Genomic DNA, 18,674 nt, shown 5'->3' with positions numbered 1-18,674 from the left:
GCATGTCTAGTTTATTGCCCATGGGTAGGAATTTTGAGTGTTTGTCTGTACGTATGTGGCACCCCACCTCTTCCCTGAAGTCAGCTGGGATAGACTCCAGCATGCTCGCAACCCTAGTTAGGATAAGCGGCACAGAAAATAGATGGATGGAAATGTATTTGTATTTGCAGGGAAAATTGCAGCTTAATTGTATCCAAGTATATGGTTAAAACAGCCACTTTATTTGCAGCCTCATGCACCTGGTTAGATGTTGTGTCTTAGATGGCAAAGTGCTGTAGTAATTCCCTCTTTACGATAAGTGGCATTGACTCAGGCCTGCCAAGGCTGCACTGTTCATTCAGGATTCTGCTAATCACGCATGAACATCTATTTTTAGCTTCCTTCCCTTGGGTGTGGGTCTGGCTGGTGCATCTCTTGAAGACCACGCTCTCCTCATGCTGGGCAGTATAAGATGCTTATGTCTTAACCTTGTACTGAGCCTGGCTTTTTCTCAACCAACCCCCACTCTTTCATGTAAATGGGTTTAAAGGAGCAGATGACAGGAGCCAACTCTGAGAATTTGAAAAAAAAATAAAACTATGCTGCATTTTGAGCAGGGCTATGACCTCCTTATGCCCTTGTGAAAAATAGTCATATTTCTCCTCCAGGAGGCAGTCCCTCTTACTAGGCCTTAGTTACACAATCCATCCCCCAATAAGACAAACAAATGTTATTTTGTGTGTGCATGATCATCATAACCAAACATCCACCGGAAAATGCAATGCATCTCTCTACAAAGGCCCAGCATGTAATAGGCGGTGTAGAAATGGCATCACGTGTGAAGGGGCTTTACCGTGACGCTATAAGGGGGGAGGGGGTCCTTCTCTAGTGCTGACTGGACTGCAGAGGAGGAAGGATGGAGGGATAGATGGAGGGAAGAAAAGGAGGAGCTGTTGTCTGACTCACCCCCAACACATACACGCCTCCCTCGCCTGCAACTTGGAGCTGGTGGTGGTGGTGGTGGGGATCTCTGCACCCTCCCCCCTCCATGTGTGTACATTCTCTTGTGACCCACGTTGCAGTATGTCACATCTCAATGTAATTGCAAGCTGGAGTACTAGTGCAAACTGCAAGAATACATACACCCATTTGTCTATTTTGTCATCATTTGAGTCACAGGTGAGCTGGAGCCTATCCCAGCTGATTTTGGACGGCTGTCAATCAACTAAACAGGATGTTGTATCAATACAATGTACGGATGACCTTTCATCCACTCCCATACTATATTATTTTAGTCTTTATGAATGTATTTTTCTTCATATTTATATATTTTGTTCATATTGTTCATAACTATTTGTAGATGTATAACTATTAATCATAACTATTAAACGAATCGATGTGTTAGTGTATAAGTCAATAAACGCATTAAATCTTTGAATCCTCAATCAAAGGGGAAGCCGCAGCGGACAGTACCAAATTGACTCCTCAGAGGGGTGGCCTTCACGAAATTAGCCACAAAAATAATCTGTAAATTTCCCCAAATCAGAACGAATAACAATATTATAAACGAGATATGTAAAGTGCGTGTTGAAATGTGTTGTTTAGAATGACAAATTATAGGTAAATGTTTAACCAAGCACGTCCCCCTTTACGATGAGTCTTGATGTGTTCCAGGGCGGTCAGGTGACTTTTTCCGCTTCGCCATTTTGTGCGGTTGTTCCGTGTATTTATCGCAAGAGTCGTGACTGTGTCGCCAGTTCAGCTACTGTTAGTAGTCTAGGTAGCCACAACGTCCCTCTAACCCAAACTCGTGGGTTTCCCTTTCAGTCGACGTTATCGGCTAATTTGTAGTTTATTTTTTATACAAATATATATTTTGTGTGAGGAAGAATGTCGGCCGAAAGTCCCGAATACTCCTCGTTCTTTGCAGTGATGGGTGCCTCTGCAGCGATGGTCTTCAGCGGTAACTATCCGTCTTTAATAATATTCCTTAGTAGTCTATATTTAATTTGATTTATTCAACTTTATTCAAAATGACGACGAGTGTGTGTGTTTTATATATATATCATTTGACACGTTAACAGCTTCCGGCAAGTTCTTTCGATATGATAATTCGCCTCTAACCTAGCTTGTAAATGTCTCCTTGCTAATTTCATTTTTTTTTTTACTTCCTTGGAGCTTACATAAACTTGTGTATATGCATTTGGTTTATGTGTATGTTGTCTAAGTAACGCTGTCACGTTTATATTTTGATTTTTAACTTGGTTACAGCCATCGCGCTAAAGGTGCTAAGCTAGCGAGATGACGTCCACATAAGTTAGCGTCAACGTTAGCCGAACTCAAGCAGATGGATGCGATAATGGAGCACACGCATAATAAACATGGATTTGTGGTATTGTATTTTCACAAAAACTTTGACGATTAAACACGGAGAAGTGAAAATGAGTATTCCAGCCTTAAAGGATTTTTGTGATCAACATAATATGTGATGTACTTCGGTAAACGGCTGTGTGTCATGCTAATATTTATTGATACATCGGCCCTCTGTTCACCCTTTAATGTTAAATGTCGTAAAATGTAATGCCATCTTTAGTTGTCTTTTGCAAGCCATTTGTGAATCAACTCAGATGGGCAACTTCCTTATTTCTCAAAGGAATGACACAAGGTCACATGATGATCACATGATATGCCTTCTGACTTGGAGTAGCCAGCTGACTGGTCTCGTGAAGTCTCCATTGAATTGCATACGTTACACACTCAATGTGTTCTACTGTAATATTACGCAAACTCACACACAAAGATTGAATGTCACTTTGGTGACAGGTGTTGAATCATGACCGAATAATCCACCCTGCCTGTCAATTTTTTTGGAACTAATTACATGCCATGACAATCATATAACCTCCACGCAATCCCACATTACATCCACAACCATACTGATTCTGTTGTGTCTGACCACAACAGAATAGCAGCAGGCAGATGCCCAAGAAGGTTAACCTCGGCTTCACATCAAAAGAAAGACCTGGTTCAACTAGCAGCACTGTGTACAAGTGACATTCTGGGGAATTGGCATGTGGATGTGGTACTACTACAGTTGACAGGCAGGGCGTGGTGCTTTCTTAGAGGACATTACCCTGGTGCACAGTTTCAGTTATTTTAGTCAAAGCAGTGTGTCTTTGCGGATTTTGCTCCTGAACTCCTGTTTATCATGCCAGTGATCCATGTAGGACAATAGGGCTGTCCAAGACAGGCATAGCTGCTGTTAGGGGGGCATGGTATAAACAATTTTGTTTCTGTTGAAATCATATAAATTTGGCCTAGGACAGAGAATGATCATAACGCATGCTACGTTTGTTTGGACAGGCATAATGATAACAACATAAATAGCTTGTAAGTTTAATATAACAGACGATATCTAGCAACTTCTGTGGTTTTCTTGATCATAACCAAAATCACTTATGTTTTTACCTGAATTACAATAACATTGTACTTACAAAAAATGTAACTCTTATGAGCTATTTTTGTTGTCATTGTTGTATTTGTCCAAACAACTATACCTTTGCTTGTAGCAGGCATTAAAATGAACAAGAAACTGAAGAAAGCATCATCAACCTATACATTATACATTGATGAATACATTGGTGATGTATTTCGCGGCTTCCCTATTATGAATTTTCAAGAATTTATTAATTAACCATGCATTTTGGTGGTTGAATAGGGCCTTTTATTACCGAAAGCAGAGCCATATATAAGCAAATGTTGCATATATTTGCCTAAATTAGGCATTTTCAAACACAAAAATGGAGAAATGAACTTATGTTGCTGTCTCATCTCTGCACAGCTGTCAGCTACCTTGTTACCATAAAGCAAAATGATTTTTACTACCGATCCTCATATTTGGACCAGTGTTTCCCTGGATTGTCTCCTCCTACTATGCACAACCGAATATTGCTACTCTCTGCTGCCTGAGCTATTTGCATGCAAGATCATTCGTAGCCCCAGGCACCGCCTGTGCTCTGACATCACAAGCCGTCACAGGGGCTTCCCATATAGCAAATCATTACCAGGGAGGAAAAAAATGTAAGAGCTCTCAGCCTGATCTGAAAGGATTAGGATTAAAAATGAGAGGTTGTAGTTGCACACCACTGCAGGAGCTGCCACACATGACACACTTCATAGATTGACAGTAATGGTTATGTTTGTGGAATCGTGCCACTGAGACGGATACATGACTAGAAATAACGGAGTGGCAGCGTATTGTGTTACTCCAGCTAATTCATTATCTAGCAGGGTAATAATGAATACCTGCTAAAACAGGACTATCCTTCCAGTAAAAGGGTTTGATGATAATTAAATGAGAATATACCTCAGGGACGCGTTTGGCACTAATTTTAAAGTTGACCTGCAAAAACAGTGCCCAGTTCTACTACTACTCATCTCTAAATGGGCAGCAATGATTTAACCTTGTATTGACCACATCAGTCTGTCATACATTTTAAAGATTGGCCTGCTGCGTCTACTGTACGCCATTTGTTAGAAAGCCTTACATCTAATCAGATCTGCTTTGCCTCTATGCTAGCTCTCAGCACGTTGTCCCAATAAATAAGTTACAGGAGCAACAGGCCTCAGGCTGTACTCCTAAAACGTCTCTGTCTCTGGAGGCCTTTCAGATGCAATTAAAAGGAAACATCAAACCAAACCACCATCTTTTGTACATATGCCAAGTATACGATGCGGTGTTTGCTTGCTTGTTGCTTAAGAAGAGATGATGGAGGGTGCAGTGATGTATGCAATCTATACTCTGCCAGCACCTTTCTGCTTTGGTTTTAGCGAAGCACTGTCAGGTTTTGTTGTAGAACCACTGCATGTCCCACTCCACTGACGCAGTGGCACCATTCAATGCAAGATTGTGTTGAAGCAGCTTTTTGGCTGCTAATTTTACACTAGTGTAAATGTGTCTCTCGCTCATCCTTGCATTTGTCTTTGTGTGGCTCTGTGCTAGGTCATCCTCGTCACAGATTGACTATACTCCCCCCAGGTCAACTGATTACATCATAGCACAGATTAGACGTCCATAAAGTTACACCTCTGCATCTAAAGTTTGACATTACATTACACAAAATGATGCAACCAAAGTCATTTGTTTTGTTTTTGAAAAATTGCCCATGTTTCATCATGAAAAACTTTTTCAGCGGAAGTGAAACTGTTGTCTGTTATTTCACAGCCGTTCTTATAAATATCTGGATTTAACTGTTTTTATCTCTCGTCACTAGCTTTGGGAGCAGCCTACGGCACGGCTAAGAGCGGCACAGGCATCGCCGCCATGTCTGTGATGAGGCCGGAGCTCATCATGAAGTCCATCATCCCCGTGGTCATGGCGGGTATCATCGCCATTTATGGCCTCGTCGTAGCAGTACTGATCGCCAACAACATTTCTGAGAGGGTCACTCTCTACAAGTGAGTATGCTTGTTGAACTGATTCTGTACAAGATACTGCTGACAATGCTCCAATTAACACCTCCATCACATTCACTGCCAACACTGACATAGTTGTCAGTTGTCTCTGGATGCAACTTCTTAACTTGTTTTTTTATTAACTCCACAAGATGGCGGTATCATGAGTGATCAGCATCCACCAGCTAATCTAGCTTTCCATGCTCTTTAAAATATTGGTTGCAGTATTCAGTTGTTTTGCATGCATGTTACGCTTAGTGTACTGTTTTTAGGGGTGTCCCGAATAATCCAATACTGATAGATATCGGTCTGATATCATCCAAAAACAAACCTGTATCAGCCTGCATCAAAAGTCTCCACTATTGCCACTCTGATTCAAAGAGTCCATTCCAGACTCTGCACCAGCTGCCCTTTTATTCAGCACGCAGAAACCTTGTGATCACAATAACAGCGTCTCCTAGCATGTTTAGCAAGAAGTAGTAGTCATGTCATCCGTGTGGCTGACCATCGGGGCTCAGGTTTAAACGCTTCATTGAGCACATCGAACCTTGCTACATTATGCCTATTGTGTCCGAGATAAAAGAGGGACAACTGTACCTGAATTTGGAAATGTGCCGCACCAACAGCGAACATAGCTGTCTCCACACATGCAGCACCGCACATACACACACAACACACAGCGCTCGCGCAGCCCGACATGTTTGTGGTGTCACAGAGAGTTGGTCAACACCGAACTCTTCATGAACTCATGTAACTTCCGGGTCAGTATGTAACGCTTCATTTTATATGAGGCTGTAATTAACTCTTCTCTACAGGCAAATAGGCTATTTTAACCTGGAGCCTATTACATGGCAACAATAGACTTTAACCCAATAACTCCTCTCCAAACCAGTGCTGATTATCTCACATTTTCTTAATGGGTGGTCTGACTTCCTTTGCTTCTGCTTATTCTGACCAAGACTGTTGTCTTTGTCTTCAAGGAGCTTCCTCCATTTGGGAGCTGGGTTGAGCGTGGGCCTGAGCGGGCTGGCGGCCGGATTCGCCATTGGCATAGTCGGCGACGCGGGAGTCAGGGGCACGGCTCAGCAGCCGCGACTTTTTGTGGGCATGATCCTCATCTTGATTTTCGCCGAGGTCTTGGGTCTCTACGGGCTCATCGTCGCCCTCATTCTGTCCACAAAATAAACCCAGCCCAAACATCTCCACTACAAGATCTGTTCTGTTAAAGTGTCGCTGCTGAAAGGAAAAAGTGTAAATTGTATGTATGTGTGTGGGGGGGAGGAAACATTTGTAAAATTTCTGCAACACAAGTTGGAAAAAGAAGGCGTTGGGGAACAAATGAAAAAGGCTCCATGATAGGGTCTCAATTATGTGTACAAATTTGATAGTCAACTTGTAAATGCGCAATGTAGTGATTTGTCAGTCTTGTGTGTGTGAGTGCGCGCACGTGTGTTTCAAAACAATTGTATGATGAAAAGATTCCTCCCCCCCCTCCACTTATTTGGGGCCTTGAGGCCGACTGCAGGAGGCAGCTCGGCCTCTGGTCTTAAAGAGCTGACCAAAGGGCCGCACAGCTTTTTCTCCTCCCAATTGGGAGTTGCATTCATCTTGAGGATCTATTTGTAAAGATGTATGGACTTTTTTTCCCCCACTCATTTTATTTATAAGAAATTGTCCATTAAACTGTTGAACTGCATCAAGTCTTTAACTTCCCAGGATATATATATATATATATACATATATGAATACATATAGATAAATAGATTATGCACTGTGGGTTACTTGTGCTAAGTGGTTGGAATTCTGGATGTAATTCTTGGTTTAATCATTACAATTGCCTTTAGTATGTTGCTGTCAGAGTGAGAGGTGTGTGTGTGTGTGTGTGTGTGTGTGTGTATAGCTGTATTCTAATCAGGAGGCAAACATTCTCTAAACTTTCGTGTTTTCCTGTAGTACTGCTGTTTGCATTAAAGGTGTGTGTGTGTGCCCAGTGTTGGGTCTCACAAGCGTATCCTCCAAACGATCCATCTCTTCATCACCCTCTCCCATACCTGTCCTCTCTTCCACACGTTCCAGCTGTCCTGCATGGATTTTAGAGTGTTGTTCCCATTATTGAAGATGGCAGGAAAATGTATTCCAGTCTCCCCCCCCTCTCCCCTCCCAACAAAGTATTTATTACAGTTGATCCAGGCTGTCTGAATGGAATCATTTCAAGCTGTGAAATGTTGCCCTGTCGTATGTTTTCTGACGCGTTTGTCTACAATCCTGTACTATCCACTGCTATTATCCAAATGTGCCCACAAGCAAATTAAAGATTCCAACTTAGATTTGCGTGGCTTCCCAAACACCGTCAAGTATTGTTGAATATTCCCTTTTGTGTAATTGTCCAGAATGGACTAAAACATATTCCTGACTAAAATTCTGTTGTTACACACAGCAGTGCTTCTCACCTTGAGAAAGGCAGTGGGCTGACACACATTAAGAATAAAGCTCAATAAAAACATGATCTCAATGAATAGAATAGAAAAAAAGGAAAATAATTGCATTTAACATAAAAAAAACATGTATTTAAAAGCTTTATATGTATTTATTTTATGGCCATTTTTATTCTAAACTATTTAATGTGTAATAGGTTGATTTAAAATTACATTTCAATTGTTGGGAGAATTACCATTTCACATTTGCGTTACATTCAAACAATTTGGGTTTTCATTTATTTAACTTTATTTCCACATCAAATGACATGAATAATCACATTTAAGTGGTTAGCAGAACTTCACCGCTGACAGCAGTCTGTGTATGCACAGTAGTGGTCCATCAAATATAAAGCTGTGATGAGTGTCGCTCAGGCTGCCTGGAGGCTGCTGAGGAGAGTGTGTGTAATTCTGCTAATGGCACTGAAGGTGGCGCTGTTTGGGAATGACTTTAAGAAATCTTCGCCTTCTTCTATGCAGGTGCTGAGCTTGGGATCCAAGGGCACGGAACCTAGATAGAATATTGATATAATATTTTGCCAATTTTTTACTGCATCATTACATAATATATTTATTTTTTTAATTTAAAAAGTACCATAAATAAATACTGTGTGTGTGTGTGTATATATATGTATATACACTACGTTCTATCATACATTTCAAGGAGTGGTATAGGTGATGACATCTAGTGACTAGAAGCCAACATTACATCTCACCGAGGAAAACCGAGCCTGTGAGTTTGGCCAGCTCTTCACCACCACCTTTGGAGAAAATATTGCTGCATTCCTAAAAAGAAAGATAATTTTATATTGAATATTCATAAATAATCTGTGACAAAGGACTACAAAGGTTAACTTACGGAACAGTGAGGGCAAACAAAGCCGCTCATGTTTTCTATGATGCCGAGGATCCTCACTCCTGTTTTCTTGCAGAAGGTGACCTCTCGCCTGACGTCCCCTGTTGAAATTGCCTGTAAAACAACATACCGTCAGGGTTGGCTCATAAGATGCATGGTGCTGTTGTGTACCTGGGGTGTGGTGACCAAAACAGCTCCATCCACTTGCTTGTGCTTCTTGAAGTTCTCCAAGATAGCCAGATGCTCATCAGAGGTCCCTGGTGGTGTATCCACCAGCAGCACGTCCAGCTCTCCCCATGCAACATCTGACACAAACTGACCAATCATAGCTAGGGAGGCAACAGACAAAGATTAAGCATGGATGTTCTATTATTCATCAGATCAATGTTCGGGATACCTGTTTTCTTTGGGCCTCTCCACACCACAGCTTCATCTGGATCCTCCAATAGGAAGCCTATGGACATGAGGGCGAGGCTTTTCTCTGCATCAGCGTAGACTGGCACCCACCCCGAGTCACACTGGTGCACGTCGGGTCGACCCACACTCAGCATGCGTGGAATACTGGGGCCACAGAGGTCCACGTCCAATATGCCAACCTGGTGGAGTTTCAATGTTGTTATTGTGTGTACAAAGTTTTTAAAAAAATCTTCCTGCAATGGCTAGTGATCCAAATCAGCTGTAGTGATGTAATGAGCTTGCACGGGCCTTTTTCCCAGCATGCCTCAGGGCAAGAGCCAGCTCAGAGGTGATGGTGCTCTTCCCCACTCCTCCTTTTCCTGACAGAACCAAGACGATGTGCCGCACATGGGCCAGGCTGCCATCTACAACATAAACACGGGGTGTATCAATATTACAATTGTTCAATATTTAACAAGACAGTGGCGTGCCACCGTGACACACATCCGTCACCTGACAACACAAGTTCCACAAAAGTCGGTTAAAAGTTCACGTTGGATGCGTTTTAAAGTATCATAACGTGAATTTTCTCTGTTAGGCTGGAATGAAAATAAGGAATCATCGCAAGTAAACCGCTTTCCTGTTAGCTAACTAGCCGATTTCTTCACTTTGTGTATTTTTTCATGCTTTTAACCACTACATCACAACATTTGTACACAAATCAACAAATGACCAGCAACCTACCGTGGTTTTGTTCCATAACTGTAATTTTTGCAATTACGCAGCATCCATGCGCATTGTAGTTGCCGAATACTTCCGGAAATGGTGGTCTGACGCCACCAATCACGTGGTACACACGACGCCAACTCCTACCAATGGGAGAGATCTTTGCGGTGCGTTCAGGTGCTCAGTGGATGCTCGTATATTGAAAGGCCCACAGTAGTGTGAAATACATTCATTTGAGGGCATATTTTTATTACTAATTTAAAATGTATTTGACTTCATTCTAAGGTATTATTTAATTTCATACAGATGAGCCATACTAAAAATGTATTGAAATGATATGCCATCCACGACTAAACGTGGGGATTGGAGGATCTCATTGTCGGCCGAGTGTCTTGGCTTTCGGCCATCAAAATATGGTCACCCTACTAAAACATACTTTCGACTATAACATTGGCCTCTGATGTCTTGTGAAGTGGAAGTTAAATATGTCTAAGGCCAAAATAAATTATTTGAGAAATACAATTTCCAGTCTTGCAGTACTCGCTTCATCCTGAGAGATGGGGGCGTGCGTGAGCTAGAAGGTGCTTATTACTACCGTACAGAGGAAAAGGCAGCACAGCATTTTTTTGGACAGTAGCACCAACTGGAGAGCAGTACGACAAATAAATGCATTAAATATGAATGAATTTGACTGCCAAGATAGTGGATTTTATTTTATTCCCAACATAACCAGAAATTTATTGGACTTTTTAAACAAAATGTAACTTTTACCGAAGAATGATATGGTCCATGCACTTCATATACAGATAAAAGGTAAGACCGCAAATGAGCCTAAAAAGGTATTGTTTTCAGTGTGATTGTAAGTCAAAATCAACAAGGAGCTTAATGACTTTCAAGTAAAAAGTGTCTTTATCTGCGTACATCATAACTAAAATGTGCAGTACTGTATAGCATTAGCCAACTATGGAAACTCAGCACTCAAATTCAACCTCCTCTCCACAAAGGTATTATCCAATGAGGTGAAGGCGGAGGCGTGGCCAAGTCATGTTTACGTCTGGCGGGCAGAGATTGAGAAGTGGGCCACCATAGTGTGAAGAGCACCTGTCAGTGTGGTTGGATGTACAGTAGTGGCAGTCCAATGAGCCACTGCAAGACAGGGTACAAGAAGACTTCAGTCAGGTAAGGCTGCTATTAAACACAACACAAAGCTATTTTTGTAAATGCAGCAAAGGCATTCTATACATCCACGGTGTCGTATCATGCGATGTAGCGCAGCATTTACTTTTCATACAAGCACTATTTAGTTAGATTTATGATATTATTTTTAATTATACGATTCGTTTCGAATGGTTCTTATCACGTGCATGACAATATTCCCTGCTCACGAGTCAGCTGTCCAGATGATGCATTTACAGTATTTAGGCCAAAGCCCACTTAAAGCGAAACTAGCTCCAGACAACTAATCTAAATTGTTGGCATGCACCTGTTAAGCAAAGCAGCCACCAGCTGCTGTGCTCACTGAGGAACACATGTATGCATGGCTCCTAATCAAAATCATTTATCTTCATTTCATCTTCATTTTCATCATTTATCTAGTATAGTCATGTAGTGTTGTGTAACAGGTTATTACCTGCAGCGGAAGCAAAATATAACAATTTTCCCATGTGAAGAGGAGAAGAAAAGTGTGGATGTTCAAGCATGCTTGACCTCATTTCTGCACATGTGCACTTGCAGTAGCAGACATCTTGCCACAGTAGCATAGCAGAAGGTTGGCTTTAGAGGTTACACAAACGCACACTCGTCCTGCTGCCAATTGTGGCATATGGGAGAGATAGAAATAGAAATAGACTAAAACACGTGGTGTTCCCCTCACATATGCTGACGAAAGGTATTGTGGTTTGGATCCTATTTTAGAGTTGTATTGCCATTTAATTCAGGATAAAATATGTTATCACTCTTGTCCTTGAGTATGCTGTCATGCAGTCTACAAATGTGATCACCACAAGTGAATCCAACAATAAAAACAGCATCATCATGAGCATAACATATGGAGAACACGGCCTTTTGTATGTGTTGTTTGGTCATAAAGTACTTACATGGTCTGCTGGTTACAGAGTTTCCATGCTGAGAAGAGGAAGGAGCGGCCGGGCTCGACATTTGGCCTGGAGTGAAATGCGACACGGAACTGATTCCTTGGCGGTGATGCCGATATCAGGCGGACGGGAAGATTGGGACAGTCAGATGACAACACAAGTAGACGCAAACATTGCATTATTTGCAAAATATTAATAACAGAGAATATACTGAATAAACTGTATATAGCATGGTACAGTATATCTTTTCAAGGGACATTATTATAAAATGAAACTTGAATATATTTAAGAGTAGTCAGTGTACGGCTTGTATAGGAGTACAGATGTACTATTCGCTGAAAATAAGTCAACACACAGCCATTATTGTCTAATGGTGAGGATAGCATGACCGGGGGCTGCATGAGTCCTGCCAGGAAACATGACTCAAAGCAAAGAAGCAAAGAAACTGAGCCCCAAAAATGGTTTGTGTGTTGAGTCATTTTCAATGGATAATACATCTATGCCGCTATATGAAATGTATTGATTTCTATGCTATTGTCCTTTGAGAAGATGTCATAAAATGGTTAAAAGTCTGTGCAGTGCTCCCTGTGTGGAATGGCTGTGTGAAAGACACGGTCAGCCTATTCAGTAGTATTTTTGGAAGGGGGGGGTCTAAATTTACTTGGTGTAACATGTGACCTCCCCCTCCACCAATAAGAGGCTGAGGCCGCTTTTAGGAAAAAAGGCTATCATATTTAAAGTGTTTGAGGAGTGAGAAAAGTCTCTTGGATTTTGTTGTTTGGTAGCTCATGCTTTTATATTTTGTGTCAAGCAGGTAATCGAGTCTGAGGTGGATCACCTGGACACCTCACAGGCTGTCTCTGAGGTGACGGCAGAGGCGGATGAGGTGGTGGAGGCCCCACCCAGCTTGGTTCCTGTGATCGGGGAGTCTTTCTGTCAGTGTGTCAGAGAAGAGGAGCTGATCGGGGGCTTAGGCATCACCCCAGAATGCCTGTGTGGAGAGGAGGACGACGGTTAGACTGATGAACATGATGCGATGAAAGATAAACAATACATCTCAGCGTGATGCAATTGTGGATGCTACAGTCATAAATATGGTGCTTTCAGGTTTCGACTGGGTGTGGGACGACAAGGTCAAGTCCTCAGGCGTGTTCCTCAGCTGCGACAACAGGAAGGTGAGCTTCCACACGGACTACAGCTGCGGCACTGCTGCCATCCGAGGCACCAAGGAGCTCAGCGATGGTCAACACTTCTGGGAAGTCAAGATGACGTCACCAGTCTATGGCACGGACATGGTAGGCAGCCAGTGCAAATATATTAACAATATGGTGCGTTTTTCCACATCTAAATCAGATTGCCCAATATTTGTGTAGATGGTGGGAATAGGAACATCAGAGGTCAACCTGGAGAAGTTCAAATATAACTTTGGAAGCTTGCTGGGCCACGATGAAGACAGTTGGGGGCTTTCCTACACAGGTTTGGCCTCCAAAATAGCAAGTTTCCTTGAACGTAGAGCACATGAGCATAGCATAGCATTCTAGCTTCAAGGAAGGCTTTCTGCAAGGCTGCTTCTCTCCTAAAGGTCTCTTCCAGCATAAAGGGGACAAGGCAACATTTTCCTCGCAGTTTGGCCAAGGCTCCATCATCGGAATGCATCTGGACACCTGGCATGGTACCTTGACCTTCTACAAGAATCGACACTGCATAGGTATGTTCTCCAACACCAGATATAGATATACATTATATACTGTAGATGGGTGACTATGTATAAGTAGTAGTAATGATTTGTTTTAATAACGATTAAAATCATGAAAAGGCTGCACGGCGGACGAGTGTTTAGCACGCAGGCCTCACAGCTAGGAGACCAGAGTTCAATTCCACCCTCTGCCATCTATGTGTGGAGTTTGCATGTTCTCCCCGTGCATGCGTGGGTTTTCTCCAGGTACTCCGGTTTCCTCCCACATTCCAAAAACATGCTAGGTTAATTGGCCACTCCAAATTGTTCATAGGTATGAATGTGAGTGTGAATGGTTGTTTGTCTATATGTGCCCTGTGATTGGCTGGCTACCAGTCCAGGGTGTACCCCGCCTCTCGCCCGTTGGGATAGGCTCCAGCACCCCCGCGACCCTCGTGAGGATAAGCGGTAGAAAATGAATGAATGAATGAATGATCGGCATATGCCGTAAATGCCTTTCATCGCACAACACAATTGCGGCTAGCACTATGGCAGCCGGTAGCGATCCTTTGAAGCGTCTTACACTATCTAAAGTCTTGCTCAGCATTGTCCTCCCACTTTTGTCTGCCACATGGAATTTTACTGCCAACACAAGCCACGAAAACTATGTTGTCAGGGCAGCACGATGAAAAGAGTTGAAATACGGCATTGAAGAACAAACACTAGGGTCAGTTGCGACTTGTTCTTTTTAACAATCCTTCCATCTGGGCCATGCCCACAGGTGTTGCTGCCACCAGGCTGCAGAACAAGAAGTTGTACCCCATGGTGTGCTCCACAGCAGCAAAGAGCAGCATGAAGGTGATCCGCTCCTGTTACACGCCCACCTCCTTGCAGTACCTCTGCTGCACGCAGCTTCGCCAAATGTTCCCGGCCTGCCGTGACATAATAACTGCTTTGGAGTTACCCCCGGGCCTGTGCACCCTTCTCCGCACACAGCTAGGCTGGGTGTTCTCCATCACTAGCACCGACACCAACACCAGCATGGAAGCCTCTGAGCAACACAGTGACTCCACCGAGGATGACACAAGCCTCCCTTCGAAACCCAGCCCCAGTGCCTGCAGGTCGCAGAGTCCCTGCACCAATTCGCTACCCGACCTGGTCCTGCAGCCTTGCCACTGCCCCCCAACACCCGCCAGTAGTGACTATGATAGCTGCTGCTCTGAGCCAGAAGATTACCAGAGTAAAAGATGTCGCTGGGCATGAAGTGCACCTTCAATCAGTAAGTGACTTGTGGTCTTTCCTGTTGGTAATAAGATGCTCAAACATTTGACTTGTTTATTGTATATCTGAACCTGCAATGGCAAATACTGTGTTAACCTGAATACAAGACCACCCAGTTTTTAGAAAAACGAGTAAAGACAACTCTCCATAGTGTGTGTGTGACAGGAAGAAAAGCTCAGACATACATAATTGTACATATAGTAATAAAATAAGACAGCTGACTTCTTTCTAAGGAAAATACAGCATCTTGTATTTGGGTCAATGCAGTACTAACTAGTACATACTTTCAAGGATGTTTTGTAATTATTAATTATTATTTGTAATTATAAGACATACTTAACACATTAGACCAAAAACAGGAACAAGAGCTTTTTGATACGACACTTTTTGTATCTGCAAAGTTTGTTATGAACTTTCTTACTCATGCGATCAAGTAAAATAAAAGCCTAAAGACAAAATCTGCACATTTATAAATGGAATCATTATGAAGATGATACAAAGAGAGAGACTCTCTCATCACATGATCTGTGTCAGTTCTATCATTTGGAACATAGCACAGTATATTTGTAACCTAACAGCACCGACAATCCACTTGGTTTAGCATCCAAGTTAGTCCAGGACCAGCTCAGGGTTCTGAGTGGTGAAGCAGCGGTAAACTCTAGCAGATATATCCGGCCCGATCCGCCTGTCTTTGCCTTCGCCCTCGACTACGAGACCAGCCAGCAGCCTCTTTTTGTCCTCTTCCGAGCCTGAGGCCTCGTATGCCTAAAATGCAACACAGAAAGTCAACAAGTAATTCATATTTGTCTAATGATGATATGACCTTAGAATCTCATCTCTGCTATTTGCAGATGATGTGGTGCTTATGTCCTCTTCGGCTGTGACCTTCAGCGTTTACTGGGACGGTTTTGCATCTGAGTGTGAAGAGTCTGGGATGAGACTCAGTACCTCCAAATCAGAGGCCATGGTTCTCAATCGGAAAAGGGTGGAGTGCTCCCTCCGGGTTGGGAATGAGGTCCTGCCCCAGGTGGAGGAGTTTTAGTATCTCGGGGTCTTGTTCACAAGTGAGGGAGCATGAGGTCGACAGACGGATCGGTGCAGCCTCGGCAGTAATGTGGTCGCTGTACCGGACCGTTGAAATGAGAGCTGAGCCGGAGGGCAAAGCTCTCGATTTACCGGTCGATCTATGTTCCCACCCTCACCTATGGTCATGAGCTTTGGGTCATGACCGAAAGAATGAAATTGCGGATACAGGCGGCTGAAATGAGTTTCCTCCGTAGGGTAGCTGGACTCACCCTAAGAGATAGGGTGAGGAGCTCAGAGTAGAGCCGCTTCTCCTTCACATCGAGAGGAGTCAGTTGAGGTGGCTCGGGCATCTAGTCCGGATGCCTCCCGGACGCCTCCCTGGTGAGGTGTTCCAGGCATGCCCAGCCGGGAAAAAGCCCCGGGGCAGACCTAGGACACGCTGGAGGGATTATGTCTCACAGCTGACCTGGGAACGCCTTGGTGTCCTCCCAATGGAGCTGGAGGAGGTGGCCGGGGACCGGGAAGTCTGGGCTTCCCTACTGAGACTATACCCCCGCAACCCGGACCCGGATAAGCGGAGGAAAATGGATGGATGGATGATATGACCTGCATTTTCAAATTAGATTCAATACTAGCTTTACGAGGACAGTAATGCTTATTATTGTCATTGTAAGTACACACTGAAAGGTGCTTCTAATATTGTGACTGTACAGCATTTTGTCAATATCGGTTTTAATGATCGGGGAAAAATCTGATACCCATATTGCATTTTTATGCTGATATCGGGCTGATAATTATCGGTAACGATATTGAACATCCCTATCCATCAATTTTCGATGCCGCTTGTCGTCACTCAGGTCGCAGGGATATGCTGGATAATAATAAGACGATGTATGAGTGTTTGCCGTTAATTAGAAATAGCCATTTTATGCTTATTCAGCAAAAAAAAGGATACAAATATGGCCTCTTGGTTAGGCCTGTGGACGTACCTGCAGTAGCAGTTGAGGTGACGGGTGGGCGGCGGTCACACACGACGCTACAGCCGGACTCACTCTGTTCAGCTGCTGGATCTGCTTGCTCCATACTTGTTTCAACCCGGAGCCATCCTTCTCCACTCGAACCCCACTGGCCCACGAGCCGTCCACGCAGAAGGGCAAGTCCACTTTCTCCGTGAGCAACCTGCAAGGGGATGAGCGGAACGTGAGCTCTTCAATCGTGCGACTTCCAACTGGAGGGCACGCGTACTTCAATGGTCGCTTGGACAGGGACTTTGTAACCGCGCAGATGTGGTCTGTGACTTCCTGCCAACCATCCAGGAAGACCACGGACATGTTTTTATACAGCTGCAAGTACACAAGAACCTGGAGTGAAAACCACATGAAAGGTTACTTTTACAAGATGAAGTATTTAACAGTCGATGCTACACACAAACCTCTTCAACATTCAGATTCTCCCCACCATATTTTGACTGTATTGTTTCATGACCACGCCTCCTGTTGAGTGCAATGCATAAGAGATGAAGTTATTAAATTAGACATATGTACATCTCCTTTGGTAGACACACTGACCTGTAATCTGGCCGGGACTCGGTCACTAAGAGAGTAAGCACCTTCGCAGCATCACGACTGATGGCGGAATCCCCTCCTCCACTGTCAATCATCTGTCACGCACAACATTGAAGCCGTGAATGTGATGCACAACAAAATGACATCATTTCAAGGCAACATACTTTTTTCACAGTGATAACCATGTCCAAGAATTGGGTTGTACTTAGCACCTGCACCATCTGGTCCTCCTCCATTGTTGCACCGCCATCCTCACCCTGCTGGACACACTTGTCATGAACAGAAATGCAATAGAAGCACAAATGAGCAAAACAACAAGTCCATGGCAATAACCTGAGGTAAATTCCTTGTCCAGGTGATGCTGTTGGGAATTTGCTGTTGTTCAATAATGTATCTCCACTCACATGACGACAAGGTGCCCAAAAGAATGTCAGAGCCCTCCTGTTGCAGAAGAGCTGAAAACAGGTGGATTGAATGCCAAAGCTAGTATACGATAGCGCCTGAAGGCAGCATACCTGGATCTACACAGACGGTCAAATATTTGAGGCAATTCTCTGGCTTTAAACTGTTCAGCTGTTCTGCAGCTTCTTTCCTCTTCTGTTGCTGCTTTCTCTTCTCCTCCTTCTCTAGCTCCTTAGCAGCTCGCTTTCTCTCTCTAGCCTCCTTCATTCCCCTTCCCTTTTCCTTATCCGCCTCCATCTCCTCTTTGGAGCGACGTTTTCTTGTCTGACTAGGCCGTTTATAGCCATCAGATAGCGGTGGAGCTAAAGCCAGCTTTGCATTACTGCTACGTTTCAAATCGCCTTGTGCCCCTTCATCGCCGTCATTATCAGAATCCGATATTTCCCATATTGTAGGATTGTGTAAAGTTGTCATTTTAGAAGTTATGGATCGTCCGAAACTTCCCAGGAACGTATATGTGCAACAGTCGGTCTGTAAACGCAGCACTGTTTACATCATGTGACGGTGTCCGTCGAGGGTCAAATGAACAAAAGGCGCTAGAAACTTTTTAACTTACCAACACACTGCTACAAGCCGTAACATACAAAAATATTAAAAAAGGTGTTACTTGTAGTCTGACACTCTTCAACAAAGTTAAACCATCATTTGAAACATACATATTGACAATAAAAGACGACAAAAGCACGT

The 18,674-nt window shown here is 43.4% G+C and overlaps 4 protein-coding genes across 6 annotated transcripts; 2 read left to right on the top strand and 2 right to left on the bottom strand.

Annotated features, from left to right (window-relative positions):
• Nucleotides 1-1,677: 1,677 nt before the first annotated feature.
• On the top strand, nucleotides 1,678-7,758 carry atp6v0cb (ATPase H+ transporting V0 subunit cb). Its single transcript, XM_058061189.1, has 3 exons — nucleotides 1,678-1,942; nucleotides 5,253-5,436; nucleotides 6,414-7,758. Exons 1-3 carry the CDS (start codon nucleotides 1,870-1,872, stop codon nucleotides 6,616-6,618), a joined length of 462 nt encoding a protein of 153 aa, XP_057917172.1. The 5' UTR covers nucleotides 1,678-1,869; the 3' UTR covers nucleotides 6,619-7,758.
• Nucleotides 7,759-8,043: 285 nt separating this feature from the next.
• Nucleotides 8,044-9,965, bottom strand: nubp2 (nucleotide binding protein 2 (MinD homolog, E. coli)). The gene is made up of 7 exons (XM_058061188.1): nucleotides 9,904-9,965; nucleotides 9,469-9,584; nucleotides 9,161-9,359; nucleotides 8,935-9,092; nucleotides 8,767-8,877; nucleotides 8,624-8,693; nucleotides 8,044-8,418 (listed from the first exon to the last, which is right to left on the bottom strand). Exons 1-7 carry the CDS (start codon nucleotides 9,917-9,919, stop codon nucleotides 8,279-8,281), a joined length of 810 nt encoding a protein of 269 aa, XP_057917171.1. The 5' UTR covers nucleotides 9,920-9,965; the 3' UTR covers nucleotides 8,044-8,278.
• A 527-nt stretch (nucleotides 9,966-10,492) lies between these two features.
• LOC131109305 (SPRY domain-containing SOCS box protein 3-like) lies at nucleotides 10,493-15,366 on the top strand. The gene is made up of 8 exons (XM_058061184.1): nucleotides 10,493-10,698; nucleotides 10,890-11,064; nucleotides 12,000-12,138; nucleotides 12,790-12,991; nucleotides 13,086-13,273; nucleotides 13,352-13,454; nucleotides 13,561-13,686; nucleotides 14,435-15,366. Exons 2-8 carry the CDS (start codon nucleotides 11,003-11,005, stop codon nucleotides 14,914-14,916), a joined length of 1,302 nt encoding a protein of 433 aa, XP_057917167.1. The 5' UTR covers nucleotides 10,493-10,698; nucleotides 10,890-11,002; the 3' UTR covers nucleotides 14,917-15,366.
• On the bottom strand, nucleotides 14,975-18,602 carry LOC131109306 (probable crossover junction endonuclease EME2). 3 transcript variants are annotated; one of them, XM_058061187.1, is made up of 8 exons: nucleotides 18,041-18,602; nucleotides 17,859-17,980; nucleotides 17,690-17,785; nucleotides 17,529-17,620; nucleotides 17,393-17,453; nucleotides 17,206-17,303; nucleotides 16,950-17,139; nucleotides 14,975-15,699 (listed from the first exon to the last, which is right to left on the bottom strand). In XM_058061187.1, exons 1-8 carry the CDS (start codon nucleotides 18,399-18,401, stop codon nucleotides 15,544-15,546), a joined length of 1,176 nt encoding a protein of 391 aa, XP_057917170.1. In that variant the 5' UTR covers nucleotides 18,402-18,602; the 3' UTR covers nucleotides 14,975-15,543. The 3 variants fall into 3 exon arrangements, with proteins under 3 accessions (XP_057917170.1, XP_057917168.1, XP_057917169.1); XM_058061185.1 differs by having other exon boundaries at nucleotides 17,206-17,321; nucleotides 18,041-18,561; XM_058061186.1 differs by having other exon boundaries at nucleotides 17,206-17,321; nucleotides 17,690-17,782; nucleotides 18,041-18,547.
• Nucleotides 18,603-18,674: the final 72 nt, after the last annotated feature.

The sequence above is a fragment of the Doryrhamphus excisus genome, chromosome 22 (genome assembly GCF_030265055.1).
Source record: "Doryrhamphus excisus isolate RoL2022-K1 chromosome 22, RoL_Dexc_1.0, whole genome shotgun sequence".
Lineage (NCBI taxonomy): Eukaryota > Metazoa > Chordata > Actinopteri > Syngnathiformes > Syngnathidae > Doryrhamphus > Doryrhamphus excisus.
Note: the sequence above shows the minus strand (reverse complement) of the source record. Positions and strands in the feature narration are given on the sequence as shown.